The following is an 18,082-nucleotide window of genomic DNA, read 5'->3' as shown; positions in this document are numbered from 1 at the left end:
AGTGTCCAGACAAACATAAATGACTCTCACTATTATCATCTGTTTCAGAGAAAAGAACAGATTTTGTCTTTGTCAGTAGGCAATTTTGAGTTTGTTGGTTTTGGTTATTATCCCACCACTGAGCAAGAGTGAAGTTCTGCTTCTGCCCAGTTTGTGATGTATTTATCAAGTGCTTACTGGGTCGCAGTCACTTTCTGGGTTTTGACTCATTTAGTCTTCTCAACAACCCATGAGATGAGTAGTATTACCTCTTTTTTACAGGTGGGGAAACTAAGGCATAGGGTGGTTACACAGGAAGTGGCTGAATTGGAATGCTGCTCCCCTGGGCTGCCTCTCAGGACTAGTACGTGTGCTTACCACTCTAGCATTAAACCTCTCTTTTTCGCACCCTAAACCAAACCAAAAAATCCATTGTGGTCAAGTCGATTGCAACTCATAGCGACCCTGTAGGACAGACTAGATCTACCGCATAGAGTTTCCAAGGAGCACCTGGTGGATTTGAACTGCCGACCTTTTGATTAGCAGCTTAACCATTATGCCATCAGGGTTTCCCCTCGCACCCTAGACGTGCATAATCTTCTTCATGGAGGGCTGAAGTTCTTTGAAAACTAGGCCTGTCTTTGCTCTATAAATTAATAAGTCGATTGTTCAATTTTAAATATAAAACAGTTATTATTCCCATGAGGGAGATACTAAAGCTTAGCAGATATAAAATTGCTAACTTGCCCTGTCAGAACAAACAGAAGGGGGTTTCAGGTACTTTCAGAGTTTCTTGGGGAATTGATCTGGAAAAAGTTTTAAGGATAAAGGAGCCCTGATGGCCTAACGGTTAAGCACTTGCCTGCTATCTGCTAGTCAGTTTCTTGATATATGTAAATTTGTGAGTCAGGATTTGTGGAGTCCTTGAAAGGTCCATCGGAGAAGGCAACATTGCTGCTTCCAGAGTACACGTTCCCCCATCAGACCCTGTGTCCACACAACCATCCCTTACCTTACAATGCAGGTGCCCGTGAGAGCTGCTGGTGGTACAGCTACTACCCCCTTTCCCAAATAAAATTACTCTGCATTTACTGTATTTACTCTACAAAACAATAGTATTCACTGTATTTAACAGTCTAAACACAGCTTCTGTAACAGATATGCTTTATATAAACTTCTTAGTTTGATTAAATATTAAAAGTTAAGTTTTTAAGCAGTGGTTTGGTCATGCAGCCTGGTGATAAGAAATTAGATTAATGGGGAGCTTGTGGGGGGCCTCTGTTTTAACGATTATGGCCCAAACAGCAAAAGGGACCAACTTTTCCCAGGATGGGAAGTCTTTTTCTAGTTCAGGGGATCACCTTCTCCAATCCCAATCCCAAAATTCCATGGTGAATAGAGAGTTTGGAAATAGAAAAGGCTAATTATTTAGCTTTCACTTCCAGGTATGCCTAATCTTACTTTGTGTGGTTTTCTTTATATTCCCTTTCTAATGCTAAACTTTGTTCATTTAGTTATTTTTTCTCCCACTCTTTAGGGAAACCAACTTAAAGTTCAAAATGGCGCTTGAAATAACAGACCAGTATCTCCAAAGAGAAAATGCATTGGCAACATTTGATGGTCTGTACCAATACGTCTTATTTTGTTTTAAGTTTTAGTTGTGTGATTCAGTACTTACTGATTAAAACCAGAAAATCTTTCATATATGATCAATTATGTGAATCAAATTTTTTTTTTTTTTTAGGTTTTATTGAATGTGAAGAACCCAATAACCGACTAGATAAGTTTACAGGAACACTCTTTTGGAGAAGCTCAAGTTTTCCTTTGGATGCTAATAAAATTTTGTTGCGTGGCTGTGTCATTAGGAACACAGATGTCTGCCATGGATTGGTCATTTTTGCAGGTACTTACAGAGTTTCTTGGGGAATTGATCTGAAATAAGCTTTAAGAATTTTTGGAGGTGATTGCTCTTCTATCCCATTCTAAAGAAGCCCTCAGCTGCTAACCAAAACATCAGCAGTTCAAACCCACCCAATAGCTCCAGGACTGAGCCTAAAAAACCCGACGAGGGCAGCTCTCCTCTGTCACATGGGGTCACAATGAGTCAAAAATCGACTCGACGGCACCCAATAACAATTCCATTGAAACCAAAGGAAGCATAATTTATCGACATGCTAGTGAATTGATTTTTTTCAGTTGTTGATCACATTAAATTTTCCATTTGTAGGTGCTGACACTAAAATAATGAAGAATAGTGGGAAAACCAGATTTAAAAGAACTAAAATCGATTACTTGCTGAACTACATGGTCTACACGGTATTTATTTTCTGTTTCACTAGATGAGAGCTAGACTGCTGCCCGTGTTCAAATTTTGTTGTATGATTTTCTAATGCAAAGAAAACTCATGTCTTTGGGCTGAGTAGAAAATGATTGGAAGCAGAAAGCTGTGGCGCGGGATTGGAGGGGGGTTCCCTTACTTTTTCTTGGAAGTGCCGCACTTCTACTAGGAGAATCCCCTGTGGGAAGGGACATTGCAGTTGTAAGGTGCCTAAGTGGTCAGGTAGTTGGTGGCTGGAGTGATCAGTTAGAAAACCAGGGAGCCCTAGATTAGTTAGTGTGCTGGGCTCCTGAAGGCAATGTAGGGTTGATTTTAGTGCTCTTTGTTTCCCACAGGCATAACTGAAATGATCTCTATCTTTGGAATACATTTAAGTGTTTGTGTCTTGTAGATCATTGTTGTTCTTATCTTGCTTGCTGCTGGTCTGGCCATTGGCCATGCTTACTGGGAAGCACAAGTTGGCAATTACTCTTGGTACCTCTATGATGGAGAAGATGCCACCCCCTCCTACCGTGGATTCCTAAGTTTCTGGGGCTACATCATTATTCTTAACACCTTGGTGCCCATCTCTCTATATGTCAGGTAAGGCTGTTCCTCTTTGGTCTTTTGCTTTAGGGGAAGAAGGTTGTGTGTCTCCCCATTTAGCACTATTATTTCTAGCAATGATTGTTTCAAAGGTCATAAGGAACAGTGACAACACAAGGACTGTCATTTTCGGATTAAAGGTAAGACAGGAAAGGAGATAAACGTTTAAGTGTCTACTCTGTGCCAGGCATAGCACTTATATCTCACCCCCTTTGCAGATAAGGTGACTAAAGTTCAAAGATCAGATGCTACTCCCATTGCGATTTGGTGGTAAAGTTCCTTCTCTGATGAGCTCCAAAGCCCATGCTTCAAAAAGAGCCTGGGAATAAAATAAAGTACATAGGAGGCACAGTTATGGATACTTACTAGGTGTAACCAAACACCTCATGGGATTGGTTTACTGGGAACATAGTCTCCTGGGGCAACTCAGTCAACTGGCAGAATATAGTCCCTAAAGACAACGTTCAGCATCCTAGTTTGGTGGGTAGCGTCTGGGGTCATAAAAGCTTGCAAGCGACCATCTAAGATACAACTATTGGTCTCTACTCTTCTGGAACAAAAGAGAAAGAACGAAAACAAAGATGCAAAGGAGAAACTAGTCCACAAAACTAATAGCCTACACAAACAATGGTGTCACCTACCTTGAAACCAGAAGAACTAGATGTTGCCCAGCTACCGCTACCCACTGTTCCTAACAGGGACTCAATAGATGGTCCTTCACAGAATGGGAGAAGAATGTAGAACAAAACAAAGATTCCTAAAAGAAAAGACCAAACTTACTGGGCCAGTAGAGACTAGATGAACCCCTGAGATCTTTACCCTGGGACACGCTTTAAACTTGGAACTCAAACCACTCCCAGAGTTCACCTTTTAGCCCATAAGTACAGTGCTCCTCTAAATAATCATCTAAATGAAGCCAAATAGTAAACATTTTCTGTAGACCAAAAGACAAGAAGGTAAGAGGGGACAGAGAAGCTAGATTAAGGGAAACCAAACAACCATAATGGAAATAATAACAAAGCTGATATATTGTGAAAAATGTATCTGGTGCCACTGAACAATATGTATAGAAAAATGAGAACCTAATTTGCTGTGTAAACTTTCACCAAAAACACAAAAAAGTATTTAACGATGACCAAAAAAAGAAAAACAAAAACAAAACCCTGGGAGAAGGTGAAGATTTAGAATACCATGGAAAAATGTAGTTGTTTTTTTTTTTTTTTAGGCGCCTTCCTAACCTCTTACCTGAGTCTTGCTTATTACCATCTGCCACACCACTGCTTGTAAAACTCACTGGCTTCCTGGCTGCTTACTACCTCATAGCGGGAATCTCAAAATGTTCTGTTTCTCATCTCAGCAACAGCTGCACCAAAAATGTCAGGGTCCTATCTATGGCAAATAGTAATTGCCTTCTTTGGTGCTATTTCTTTCTTTTTTACTTTTCTTTAATACCAAAGTTCACTGTTACTGGATTTTAGACCCTTAGGGAACGAGTGTGCCTGGGATTATACTTAGCAGTCAGAGTTTGTTCTTAGTTCCATAAATAACAGCCCAGAGGCCCATAGGATCACATGCGCACCTTTAATTAGAAGCGTTTATTTTATTTGAATTTTATTACATGTGCATTTTTTTTATTTTCGGTTTTATTATATGTAATTATTATTACTCTTTTAACATGCAATGAAGCTCTGGGGCAGCCATCTGTTTGCAGCTACTTTAACAATACCTGAGACGCATGCTACCTTTGTTAGGGAAACTTACTACAGATTATTTTGTCAAGACATATATTATAAAATAAATTGTATCTGTAATATTTGGTTAAAAAAAGTCATACCCTATGTCTAACATGATTTTTTTTTTTTTTTTTTTAACTAACATGAATTTCTTTTTTTTTTTTTTTTTGGAAACGAAGGTCCTTGTAAAACCAAAGTTAGATGAGGTCATTCCAGTCAGATAGTGTTAACCAGTTTGCCCTCAACCGTGTAATAGCTTTCCATCTCATTCAGAATAAACCCATGGAGACTACACTGTGCTGGATGGAGCCCCATGTGACCTGGTATTTTGCCCTCCTCCATCCACCTGACCTTACCTTCTGCACCTCTGCCCACCTCCCTTGACACCACCCACTCTAGCCTCCTGGGTATGCCTCACTCATGCCATTGCCTGCCACCGGGCCTTTGTGCCTGCTTTTAGCTCTGCCTGGAATATTCTTCCTTCCATATCTACATGATCCCTGTATTGGTTTCCTTGGGCTACCTTAACAAACCACCACAAACTATTCTCTCACAGTTCTGGAGGCTCTGAGGGAGAATTGTTCCATGACTCGTTCCTAGTTTCCAGTAGTTGCTGGCATCTTAGGCATTCCTTGGTTTGTGGACAGACTGCTCCAGGCTGTGCCTCCGTGGTCACATGGCGTTCTCTCTGTCTCTCCTCTGTATCTCTGTGTCCAAATTTCCCTCATCTTATAAAGACCACAGTCATGGAATAGGGCCCACCTAACCCAGCGTACCCTCATCTTAACTTGACTTTATCTATAAAGATTCTGTCTCCAAATAAGGTCACATTCGCAGATACCGAGGGGTTAGGACTTGAGCGTGTGTTCTTGGGAGACACCGTTCAACTCACAGCAGTCACTCTTTTATAGTCTTCAGATCTCTACGCAAATACTACCTTTTTCCGATGGCCTTCCTCTCCACCCTTGTGTGTACTTGTCTGTTTCTCTGCCTCACACACGCAGAAAGGCTGTGCCTCAAACTTCCAGGCGGCCATGAGATTGACAGGAATGAGACACACTCACCCACTGGCATCAGCCATTCTGTGACCAAGCCGGACACACAAGACACACAGTGTTGGCAAAGTGAAAGCCATTATTATTTCTAGAAGCAAACATTAAACCAAAACACTTACCCTTCCCCCACGTTACCCATGTCCATTCTTATGTAGCTGGACAGACACAGGTTCAGGTCAGATGCCATGTCCATGTCACTGCTGCCTCCAGCTACCACCGCCCCGCATGAGGTTTTGCTCTGCCACCGGACCTCGCCTCACCGGCAGAAAGACCCCTGCACAAGATTTCCTGAGCCTCTGCCTCCAAGCCCTTCTAAGCCTCTGTCACTGGCTCCCACCATGCTACCTGGGCCTTCAGGGCTCTCTTGCCATATGCTGCCTGGGCTCCCAGTGCCCAGGGGTGAGGTTGCAACCCCTGTGTCAGACACACTCAGGTCTCTGCCGGGCCACTCTTTTTGCTCTACCAGCACGCCTCCTGCCTGAAGGCACTCAGCTCTGGCTCAGTGGGGCGGGCAGACTCATGTCTGCTGTCTCTCACTGTCTTCAGTGTTCTCTCTTCGGTGTCTGAGAGGTTCTTAGCGCAGGGACTAAGGGTCCTTTGTCCAAAGGGTGCACTACACTCCAGGTTCTTCTTCTTGACGGTAGTGTGGTCCTCCTCAACCTCTATAGAAATGGTCCTCTTAAGCCTAGCAGGATGGCAAAACTGATCAATTCCCTAGGTAGGCCACAGTCAACTTATTTGCATAGCAAACCGTCCAATCCCTGCAAGAGTTTATGCACCTTATTTGCATAGTCCCAGATAATCATTTTGTGGAGTTACACGACCATGGCTAGAAAGACCATATAAAAGCAATTCATTGCAGCACAAACGTATCTTAAATATCACTTTGCTTCCCTGCCTGTCTTCATGTCCCCTTACCCTGCTTTGTTTTTCTTCAGAGAACTTTCATCAGCTGATATAGTAGATATTTACTGGTTTATTTGTCTCCTCCCCACCAGAAGCTAACCTCCTTAAGAGCAGAGATTTTTTTTTAAATAATATTTTATTTTTAGTGGAAGTGTACACAGCAAAACAGGTTCCCGTTCAACAATTTCTGTACATACTCCAGTGATATGGGTTACATCCTTCACATTGTATGAAAATTCTCATTATTTTCATTCAAGTTGTTCTGTTCCCACTGACCTAGTCTCACAGCCACCCAGCCTTATCATCTATGCTTTAGAGTATTTGTTGACCATTTGGTCTCATGTAGGTGGCTTTTTAAAAGAGCACAATGCTCAGGGGTGATGTTCATTACTTTATGAGCTAATCTGCTATTTGGCTAAGAGTAGAGATTTTGTCTATTTTGTTTATCACTGTATCTCCAGCACCTAGAACAGTGTCTGGCACATAGTAGGCAATCAGGAAATATTTATTAAAAGAAGGAAGGGAGGGAGAGAGTTATTTTTCCATCTGTTCAACTTGTTATAAAGATATCCTTTGCCCTTAGGACAGTTGTTGGATATATAAACAGCTTCCTTGTAGCTGAGACATATTTAATCCCTTAAACTTTTAAAATTGAGATTATCATTTTATAATATCTTACTTTTAGAATAGCGCACTATGTAGCCCCATAAGAATTTAGGGGGGAAATACACCTTTTCCCAGTGTGGAGTCGTGATTCAGGAGTCATTCACCCACAGCCTTCCTTCTCACTTGAGGGCACACAAGGGCCTGTAACAGAATGGACCCTCCTTTCTTTTGCCCAGAGGCAAAGGTGAGCATGGCAACTCCAGGTGCCTCAGGTGCAAGGGGGAATGAGAGAAGCAAGAAGAGGATGGCTGCCTCCTGCAGTGCTGGTCTGCAGTTGACTGTGTTGTTCACTCCCGTGGGTGCATGGGCTGAACACAGGCTCCGAGTGTATGGCCTGTTGTGCTCAGGTGCAAAGGGGAAAATGCATGGAGCAAGGCACTTGGAGGGAAACCGCTCACCTAAATCAGTTTGTTGCGGAAGCTGGAGGAAGACCTGCTTTGTCAGAAGAACCCTGGAGGCTGGGCCTAGTGCCACCCCGTGGCTCCTGTAAGCTCAGGCTAAAATCCACTCCCTGCAGATCGTATCTGAGCACACTGTCAAAAGTAATCTCTTACCTCCTAGTGTGGAAGTGATTCGTCTTGGGCAAAGCCACTTCATCAACTGGGACCTGCAGATGTACTATGCTGAGAAGGACACGCCTGCAAAGGCCCGAACCACCACTCTGAACGAGCAGCTGGGGCAGATCCATTACGTTTTCTCTGATAAGACAGGAACACTGACTCAAAATATCATGACCTTTAAAAAGTGCTGCATCAATGGGCAAATATATGGTGAGTGTAAACCGTTACTGGGGGCAGTGGTGGCTCAGAATTCTTGACTTCCATGTGGGAGGTTCAGGTTCCATTCCACCACCCAGTCAGTGGAGGACTGGATGTTGCTATGATGCTAAATAGGTATAAGTGGAGCTTCCAGACTAAGACTAGGAGGAAAGGCCTGGCAGTCTTCCAAAAATCAGCCAGTGCAAACCCTATGGATCACAATAGTCCGATCTACAACCAATCATGGGGTTAGCACAGGACCTCGAAGTGTTTCATTCCATTGTGCTTGGAGTCATCATGAGTCCTGGACCAGCCTGATGGCAGCTAGCAATAACCTGTTACTCGCTGCCCGGGCGTGTGGGAGCTGCTTTGTATGTGCAAGGCTCTTCACGTATGTAAGTCCATAGTGCTCACTCAGTGCTGCTGGTAGGCACACCTGGCTGAGGACTGTACAGCGTCATAGGCAGCGTTGGGAACACCTGCATGGGAGAGGCCTGTGGTCAGAAATACACACACACGTTTTCCCACCTGGAGAAAACTTTGTACCGTCAAAGTGTTTTCACATAACGAGCATCTGCAGGAGATATTGGTGGGGATGTGGACAGGTACCCCCCTTTTTAATTAGTGAGGAAGGCGTGACCCCTTAAGGTTGACGAAACGGTTCCCATGTGCATGATGACCATCGCTTCTGAGTCAGAGAGGCCAAGCATGTCATAGGATGTGATTCCGGCCCCAGGGGAGATTGCAGTGTAGAAGGACCCAGGCTCCAGTATTTGAACATCAAAACTTTTTTGTAAAGAGGCAGATGGTAAATGTTTTAGGTTTGCAGGCCACATATGGTCTCTGTCAAAGATTGTTCTTTGTTTTGTTTTCTTACGTTTCTTGAAAAATGTAAAAACCATTCTTAGCTCAGAAAGAAAAAAAAAGACTCAACTGGTTGCTGTTGAGTCAGTTCTGACTCATGGCGCCCCAAGCTGTGTCAGAGTGGAACTATGCTGTATTGGGTTTTTAATGGCTGATTTTTCAGTAGATTGCCAGGCCTTTTTTCTGAGGTGCCTCTGGATGGATTAAAGGCCATACAAAAGAAGACTATGAAACCCACATAAACACCACTAACAAGTAATCAAAGCAAGGTGAGGCAGTGCCCCCTGGTTACAGGTGGGGGGACTCAATTTGTTTTGTCCTGTTTCTTTCTCAGGAGACCATCGGGATGCTTCTCAACACAATCATAGCAGAATAGAGGTGAGTTCTTTTAACTTAAGGGATTGTTCAGGGTGCCTTTTTTTAAAAAAAATGTAGAATGGAGAACACCAAGATAATTATGAGCCCAAGACACAGAAAGGGCTATCTGAACTAGAGACTACATCATCCTGAGACCAGAAGAACTAGATGGTGCCCAGCCACAGCTGATGACTGCCCTGACAGGGAACACAACAGAGAACCGCTGAGGGAGCAGGAGAACAGTGGGAGGCAGACCCCAAATTCTCGTAAAAAGACCAGACTTAATGGTCTGACTGAGACTAGAAGGACCCCGGTGGTCATGGTCCCCAAACCTGCTGTTGGCCCAGGACAGGAACCATTCCCGAAGCCAACTCATCAGACATGGATTGGACTGAACAATGGGTTGGAGAGAGATGTTGATGAGGAATGAGCTACTTGCATCAGGTGGACACTTGAGACTATGTTGGCATCTCCTGTCTGAAGGGGAGATGGGAGGGTAGAGGGGGTTAGAAACTGGCAAAATGGTCATGAAAGGAGAGACTGGAAGGAGGGAGCGGGCTGACTCATTAAGGGGAGAGTAAATGGGAATTTGTAGTAAGGTGTATATAAGTTTATATGTGAGAGACTGACTTGATTTGTAAACTTTCACTTAAAGCACAATAAAAATTAAAAAAAATAAAATATGGCGACTTTTAAAAAAAATGTAGATAACCCAACATTTGACAATTCAACGCTTTTCACATGCACAATTCGATAAGACGAATTACATCCATCATGTTATGCAACCATCACCAGTGTCCATTGTCAGGGTGCTTTGTTGCTTCAAGACAGATGTAAGCATCTTGGCGCTTAAGTCAAGAATGTGCTAAAATCCTAATGTGATTTTTGCATAATTAAGAACTTGGCTCCAAAGAAAAGTTTGCCATTTGTTAAGCCAGAAACGTTTAGTTTTTTTTTGTTTGTTTGTTTTTTACTATTTATTGTGCTTTTGGTGGAAGTTTACACAGCCAATTAGGTTCTCATTTAACAATTTCCATACGTAGTGTTCAGTGACATTGTTTACTTTTTCCACATTGTGTCAACATTTTCATTATATGTGTTCTGGTTGTTCCGTTTCCATTAATCTAGCTTCTCTGCCCCCTTACCATGACCTTCTCATCTTTGCTTTAGGGCAAATGTTGACCATTTGGCCTCACGTAGATGATTTTATTATTATTATTATTATTATTATTGAAGGAGCACAGAGCTCATGGATAATACTGTTTATCTTATGAGCCAATTTGTTATTTAGCTGAACGATGACCTCCGGGAGGTGTTTAAGTTCAAAGTTTAAAGGGTATTTCAGGGTGATAGTCGCAGGGGTTCCTCTAGTCTCAACCAGTCCAATAAGTCTGGCCTTTTTTTTGAGAATTTGAGTTTTGTTCTACAGTTTTCATCCATTCTATCTCAAACCATCTGTTGTGTTCGTGCTCAGAATGGTCAGTAGTGGTAACTGGGCACCATCTAGCTCTTCTGGTCTCAGGATAGATGAGGCCGTGGTTGATGTAGGCCTAGTTTCTTCTTGGAGTCTTTGACTTCCTTCTTTCTCTTTTGCTTCAAATGAATAGAGACCAATAGTTGTATCTTAGATGGCCACTCACACAAGCTTTTACAACCTCAGACACTACTTATCAAACTAGGATGTAGAACATAAACTCTATGGACTGTATTGTGCAAATTGACTGAGTTGTTCCTCAAGACTATTGTCCTAAGCCTTCAAATCCCGTAAATTAATCCTGTGAGGTGTTTGGTTATCTAAGAGGTATCCGTGACTGTGCCTCCTATATGCTTAATTATATATATGAAAATATGTGCAGCACACACAAATATGTATATGCATATGCCTACAGATATACCTATACATGCACACATATATATACACATATACCTTCCTATGCACATATCTGTATACATATCTACCTATGTAACCACTCATGTATTTTTGGTTGTTACTCCTGTTCCTGCAAAATTGTATATGTTACATAGCATTTACCAATAATGTCCCTTATTATTGTGTACTTCTTAGTGTCACCATTAACCCTGGTCAAATTGTAAGCCAAAATTGTTTTTATTGATCATGTTTCCTTTTCCTTTTCTATTTCTTCCAGCCAGTTGATTTTAGCTGGAATATATTTGCTGATGGGAAGTTTGCATTTTATGACCATTATCTTATTGAGCAAATCCAGTCAGGAAAAGAGTCTGAAGTACGACAGTTCTTTTTCTTGCTTGCAATTTGCCATACGGTCATGGTGGAAAGAGTCGATGGTGAGTGAGCTTTGGTGTCTTAGATACCGAAGACCTGATTTTTAGTTTACAGGTAATTCATACACAATTGACTCCAATGCATACAAAGTGGGACACATGACAAGCCTGTCTCACATTCAGTAAGTGATCACAAGATGTTATATTGGAATAAATCCATTGTCATCAAGTCATCTCCAAATCATGGCAGCCCCACGTGTGATGGAGTAAAACTGCTCCATAGGGTTTTTCAGTGACTGATTTTTCAGAAGTAGATTGCCAGGTCTTTCTTCTGGAGGGCCTCTAGGTGAACTCAGCCAGCCAGCCTTTCAGTTAGCCACTGAGCACATTAACCCAACTAGAATAACTGCAGTAGAAAAATAGAAAATCTCAGATAGGCAGAGTGGTTTTTTTTTTTTTTTAACTTTTTATTGAAGTACAACATATATACAGATGTATGCACGTATCATATTTCTCAATTAATTTTTACAAACTGAAAATATCCTTTTTATTAGCACCCAGATTTTTTTTAAAAACAGCATTATCCATCCCCTAAAAGACCTCTTTGTGCTCCCTTATCAGTTATTACCCCGCCAAGGGGCACTACTCTCCTGGTTTTGAAAAGCATAGGTTAGCTTTGTGAATTTTGTGGCTTGTGTAAATGGAGTCATGTAGTGTGGTCTCTTTCACGTCTTGACTTTTGCTCAGCATTGTTTGTGGGATTCGTTCCTGTTATTGAAGTGTAGTTGTGATTAGAAGGCAGCTTTCCATTCTTTGACTTTGACACATCAAAATATTGATGAGACTGACAAAGGTGTTTTTAAATATGAAAATATATTTATGGTAAAATAAACATACTCTTTTAGAGGAAAGATAAACTGGCACAACTTTTTTGGAAAACAAAATTAATAATATGTATCAAGAGGCTTAAAAATTATCAATATTGTCCCCTGAGAGCATGGCCCCCAGACACCCTTTTAGCTCAGTAATGAAATCACTCCCAAGGTTCACCCTTCAGCCAAAGATTAGACAGACCCATAGGACAAAACGAGACTAAAGGGGCACACCAGCCCAAGGGCAAGAACTAGAAGGTAGAGGGGGAAAGGAAAGATGGTAATAGGGACCCCAAGGTCAAGAAGGGAGAGTACTGATGTGTCATGGGGCTGTTAACTAATGTCATAAAACAATATATGTCTTAACTGTCTGATGAAAAACTAGTTTGTTCTGTAAACATTCATCTAAAGTACAATAAAAAAAGAAAAAAAATTATCAATATTCTCTAGCTTACTGTTTTCACTACTAGGAATCTATCCTCAGAAAAGAATCAGAAAAACCCTTACACAACCACAAAAAAATGTTTGTTATAATGTTATTTTTGATAGCAAAAGACATTTTGGAAATAAACTTAGGTGGCCTTTATTAGGAAAATGGTTAAGTCAATTATACTACATCCATATGGTGACATATTCACATCCATTAAAATAAAGGTTATAAAGAATTTTTAAAGATATGACAGTATGCTAAAATGGTAAGTAAAAATAATCAGGATGTAAATGCATATTCAGCGTAATGGAAACTACTTCACAAAAGGACATTAAAAAAAGTTGGGAAGGAATTATGATAGAATGTCAGTAGTGTTATTTTTACTCTGTATGGTAGGATTATGATAGTTCCCCCCCTCCCCCCAATTCTTGGCCATTCTTTTTAAGTTTTAGTTTGTATTACTGTTTATACTTTATAAGTTTAAGAAGTTTTAATCCTGGAATAATTTTTAAGAGTCTATAACTTATTTGCTTGTGGATGTTTTGAGCTTTGCATCACATCCTTACCCCCACATAATCTTCAGTGGCAGTGAACTGGCAGTGGTATTTGGCTTTACAGCTTCTCTGGGTTTTCTCTCCCTGCTTCCGTTGTCAGATCAGCTCAACTATCAGGCAGCCTCCCCCGATGAAGGTGCTCTGGTAAGTGCTGCCAGGAACTTTGGCTTCACCTTCCTAGCAAGGACCCAGAACACCATCACCGTCAGTGAGCTGGGGACTGAAAGGACCTACAACGTTCTTGCCATCTTAGACTTCAACAGTGACCGGAAGCGGATGTCTATAATTGGTAGGTCTTCCTCAGGGTCTGTCTGTGAATCACTCTCTTGGATCTGCCTTTCACACATTTTATGTCTTAAAAGCAGCCAATGGACCAGCTAACGACCTGGCTCCTGGAAGGTTTCAGCAGACTTATTGAAACTCGTGCTTTTTTCCTCAGTCTGCGCGATGTCCATTACTCAAAGTGACAGCTGCAGTATATCAGAATCTTGTAAATTCTGTGATGTTCTTCAACAAGAACAAATACGGGGTACCACCTGTTGGGTCTGGGATGGTGGATGCCACACATGCAAAGTGGCAGCTGGACCACCTGCAGCACTGCCTGGACACATTCTGATTTAACATGTGAGCCCCTCTGAGCATGTCTGTTCTACACCTGACGTCAGAGAAGGAAGGACATAGCAAGAGAGGAGTTGTGAGAAAAGCAAGGCTGTGCTTACGAAGCAGAGTCAAACTCCAGTCCAGGCACATTGAACAGGCCACCAAGTGAAAACGATGATCATGACCTCTAATACTCAACTGATTTAATGTCATATTTTGAAATAATTTCAAACTTAGAGAAAGTTGCAAGAATAAAGAGCTCCTGTGTACCCTGGTGAAAACCCTGGTGGCGTAGTGGTTAAGAGCTACAGCTGCTAACCAAAAGGTCAGCAGTTCGAATCCACCAGGTGCTCCTTGGACACCTGGTGGGGCAGTTCTACTCTGTCCTTTAGGGTCGCTGTGAGTCAGAATTGACTCCACAGCAATGGGTTTGTTTTTTTGTATACCCCTGCGTATCTAGCCATTGTTAACATTCTTCCACTTTGCTTTTGGCATTTTCATTATGTATACAGGTGGTGGTTTTCTGAACCATTTCATAGTAAAGTACAGGCCTAATGTCCCTTAACCCTTAAATACTTGAGGAGGTATTTCTTAAGAACAAGAATGTTCACTTACATAACATTACATACATTAATCAAAATCAGAAAATTTAACATGATATATTATTATCTAGTTTACAGACCCTTTTCAAAGTTTACCGGTTGTTCTAGTAACGTTGTTTCTTCCTCCCTGCCTCCCACCTTCCCTCCCTCCCACCCTCCGGATTTGTTTCCCAGGATCTAACTCATGATCACACATTGCATTGGTTAATCATGATTTTGGCCTCCTTTCATCTGGAACAGTTCCTCAACTTAATTTTTTTTTTTTTAATCTTCCATACATTGACAGGTTTTAAAAGTTCAGGCCAGTTATATTATAGAATGTCCCTCAGTTTGGATTTGTCTAATGTTGGATTCAGGTTACCCACTGTTGGCAGGAAGAGCATGGGAGCCATGCTGTGTCCTTCTCAACGTATCTCATTAGAAGGCACATGATGTTGGCTTGTCCCATTTCTGGTGATGTTACCTTTGATCTCCTGGTTAAGGTGGAGTCTATAAGCTTTCTCCATTACAATACTGAATTTTTATTTTATTTATTTGTTCTGGTAAAATATATATATAACAAAAAATTTATATCGTAACCATTTTTAAGTGTACAACCCAGTGACATTAATTACGTTCACCATGCTTTGCAACCATCACCACTGTCCATCCCCAAAAGGTTTTCATGCCCCCCTAAACAGAAACTCAGCATCTCTTAAGGAATGGTAACCACTGATAAACCATGTTCTCTATGCATTTATTTGCTTCTTCCAGATATTTCATTGAAGTGGGCTCATACCATGTTTGTCCTTTTGTGTCTGACTTATTTCATTCACCATAATAAAATACCGAAATTTTAGCCAGTAAAAACATACAGGTTTAACTGTCTTCTGAACTCTCATTAGGCACAGATTTACTGAGTGTTTTCTGTGTCTAGCACTGCATCTTGGAGAATGTGAAACCTAGTGACCAATGCGACACATACTGTGATCAAAGTATTGCAAAAAAACCTAAGAAAATATTCATTAAAAAAATCATGGCATCATCTGAGTATTAAAGGCACTAGAGCCATGGTGGCACAATGGTTAAGCAGCTTGGCTACTAACCTAAAGGTTGGCCGTTCGAACCTACCCACCTGCTCCATGAGAGAAAGATCTGGCGTTCTACTTCCATAAAGATTGCAACCTAGAAAACCCTATGGGACAGTTCTACTCTGTCACATGGGGTGGCTGTGAGTCAAAAACCAATTTGACGGCACCTAACAATAAGTGTTGTGAGTTTATAGGTAAGAAAGTTTCCTGTTGGTTGGCATGGACAACTAAGAGCTATGGAAGAAAGTAGCTAGCCTCGAGCATGGCACATGGTAGGAAGTCAGTAAATATTTGTAAAAAAAAATAAAGATATGGGAAAACTGAGCCAGCTGTGAAGGAATCTTTTCATATTTATTTCACTGTTACATTCTCTGTGGACAGTAGTTTGCCAGCTTTATTGAAGGCAACCCTGTTCTAGGTGCATCAATGATTTTAAACTAATAGGTGAATCATTAGAACAATAGCATATCAAATTATCTTTACACATGTAGTTTTTAATTAAGAAATCAAACTCAAGTTTATTTGCTTTTCCTTCCAGTAAGAACCCCAGAAGGCAATATCAGGCTTTATTGTAAAGGTGCTGACACTGTAATTTATGAAAGGTTACATCAGATGAATCCTACAAAGCAAGAGACGCAGGACGCTCTGGATGTAAGTGTCATGCTCACTCTTCACGCCAAAGATTGCAGACTTACTTTCTAGTACTGTCTCTCAACCTCAAGTGAAAGCTGTATGCTAAGTGCCAGCCCCTCCCTTGCCTGGGTGTAGTTGGGTGGAAGGAGCACCAAAGTGGGAGTATGGCAGGCTGGGTTCAAGTTCTGCTCTGCTCTGACTTCCTGGGAAATGACCATGGTGCCCTTTCCCACCATCCAAGTCTGCAGGGACTGGAGAACTGACCCAGGGAAATGGCGTGCCTCTCTTCAGTCCACCCTGAGCGAGCTACATAACCATACCAAGCTGTAGTCTTGATATCTGTGTTTTCCAACTACTAAACCAGCCTCTTAGTGTATACTGAAGGAAAGAAAGCATTCATATATGACACGTAATGATAAAGAAATGAAAACGTTGGATAATTGAATTCTGATACCTTTGTTAGTAAATCAGTTTGGTCTTCATTTCTGTAACTAGTTACCTTAGGAGGCTATATACTTAGTCCAGTGATGTTGCAGCTACTCAGTGTTTTTGGAGCTTTCACTTTTGGAATTGCTTACCAATTTTCTAATTGTTTTGGTTCTATAAAATGATGGTAGTGAAGTGTGGTAGAGATTAATCAGACCTGAAGTCCCATGTGTGCTTCTTTACTACTTTTGTATTCTCGGAAAAAATGGTCAATATATCATATGGAGCCCTGGTGGTGCAGTGGTTAAGAGCTTGGCTGCTAACTGCCTGCCGACCAAAAGGTCAACAATTGGAATCCACTATCTGCTCATTGGAAACCCTATGGGGCAGTTCTACTCTGTTTTATAGGGTCGCTATGAGTTGGAATAGACTCAATGGGAGGTGCTTAACAAAGGGTAATTTCTTCCCTTTACTTTAAGGATCTGACAGATTGAGTTTTAGAGCCAGCCAGTGGTCCTTAGAGAAGCCTAATGAATGTGTTGTTTAATCAAGTGGGGTCACACTTTAAGATTATAGACTGACTCTAAAGCCATTAAAATGGATGTATTCTCATGAGGATGTGAACGATGGCAATCTTATTAAATGAACATAGAACCTTTTAAAAACTCTTTGAAAGTGAATGCTCAATTGGGTGAACCAGTTCTTTTCTCTTGAACAGACAAAATGTGACTATGAAGTAATAAAACATTTTTACTGGTTCATATTATGCTATTTACAGTGGTTTAAATCTGTTCACCATGACAAATGTTGTAGGTACTCTTTTTTATTTAAATGTTTTCTTTCAGTTTTAATAGTGGCTCATAAGTTTGAGGAGCTCTGGTGGCACAGTGGTTAAGAGCTTGGCTGCCAACCAGAAGGTTGGTAGTTCAAATCTACCAGTGCTCCCTGGAAACCCTGTGGGGCAGTTCTACTCTGTCCTGTAGGGTCACTATGAGTAAGAATATACTCAACAGCAGTGGGCAGTGGGTTCATGTGTTTGAGAGCTGATCTGAAGGACTGATGCTTGGTTGAAAGTTCATAGTTGATTGGACTATAACAGTTTATAGGAACAAGTTTATGAAGTTGTCAGGTTTGTGTTTACAAAACTCTTTGTACCCCAAGGTAGCTCCCTTTGTCTGTGATTTTCTTGGTCATTAAAATGAAAAGCTTTTCTTCACCTTAGTGACTTGATTTAGAGGAAAGATATACTTTTCTCTTTAACTAATTGGGAAATAGTAGTACAGCCCTAGGACCCTAAGAATACCTAGAAAAACAAAGTCTATTATAAAGTGAAGTTTAGTCTCCTTTATAGAATCTATTTGTACAGCAATCATCGTATTTTGTGGTCTCTTTTTAAATTCTCTGAGTATTAAT

The 18,082-nt window shown here is 41.1% G+C and overlaps 1 protein-coding gene across 2 annotated transcripts in view; it reads left to right on the top strand.

Moving 5' to 3' along the window:
• Window positions 1-18,082, top strand: part of ATP8B1 (ATPase phospholipid transporting 8B1) — a 144,696-nt gene that overhangs the window by 104,824 nt on the left and 21,790 nt on the right. For both annotated transcript variants that reach the window (XM_049901839.1, XM_049901840.1), the window contains exons 9-17: window positions 1,517-1,599; window positions 1,724-1,882; window positions 2,207-2,295; window positions 2,709-2,899; window positions 7,824-8,032; window positions 9,219-9,262; window positions 11,389-11,545; window positions 13,439-13,627; window positions 16,149-16,261. In XM_049901839.1, coding sequence (XP_049757796.1) covers window positions 1,517-1,599; window positions 1,724-1,882; window positions 2,207-2,295; window positions 2,709-2,899; window positions 7,824-8,032; window positions 9,219-9,262; window positions 11,389-11,545; window positions 13,439-13,627; window positions 16,149-16,261 — 1,234 coding nt within the window. The remainder of the gene's footprint in view (window positions 1-1,516; window positions 1,600-1,723; window positions 1,883-2,206; window positions 2,296-2,708; window positions 2,900-7,823; window positions 8,033-9,218; window positions 9,263-11,388; window positions 11,546-13,438; window positions 13,628-16,148; window positions 16,262-18,082) is intronic.

The sequence above is a fragment of the Elephas maximus genome, chromosome 11 (assembly GCF_024166365.1).
Source record: "Elephas maximus indicus isolate mEleMax1 chromosome 11, mEleMax1 primary haplotype, whole genome shotgun sequence".
Lineage (NCBI taxonomy): Eukaryota > Metazoa > Chordata > Mammalia > Proboscidea > Elephantidae > Elephas > Elephas maximus.
This window is presented reverse-complemented; position numbering and strand designations above follow the sequence as displayed.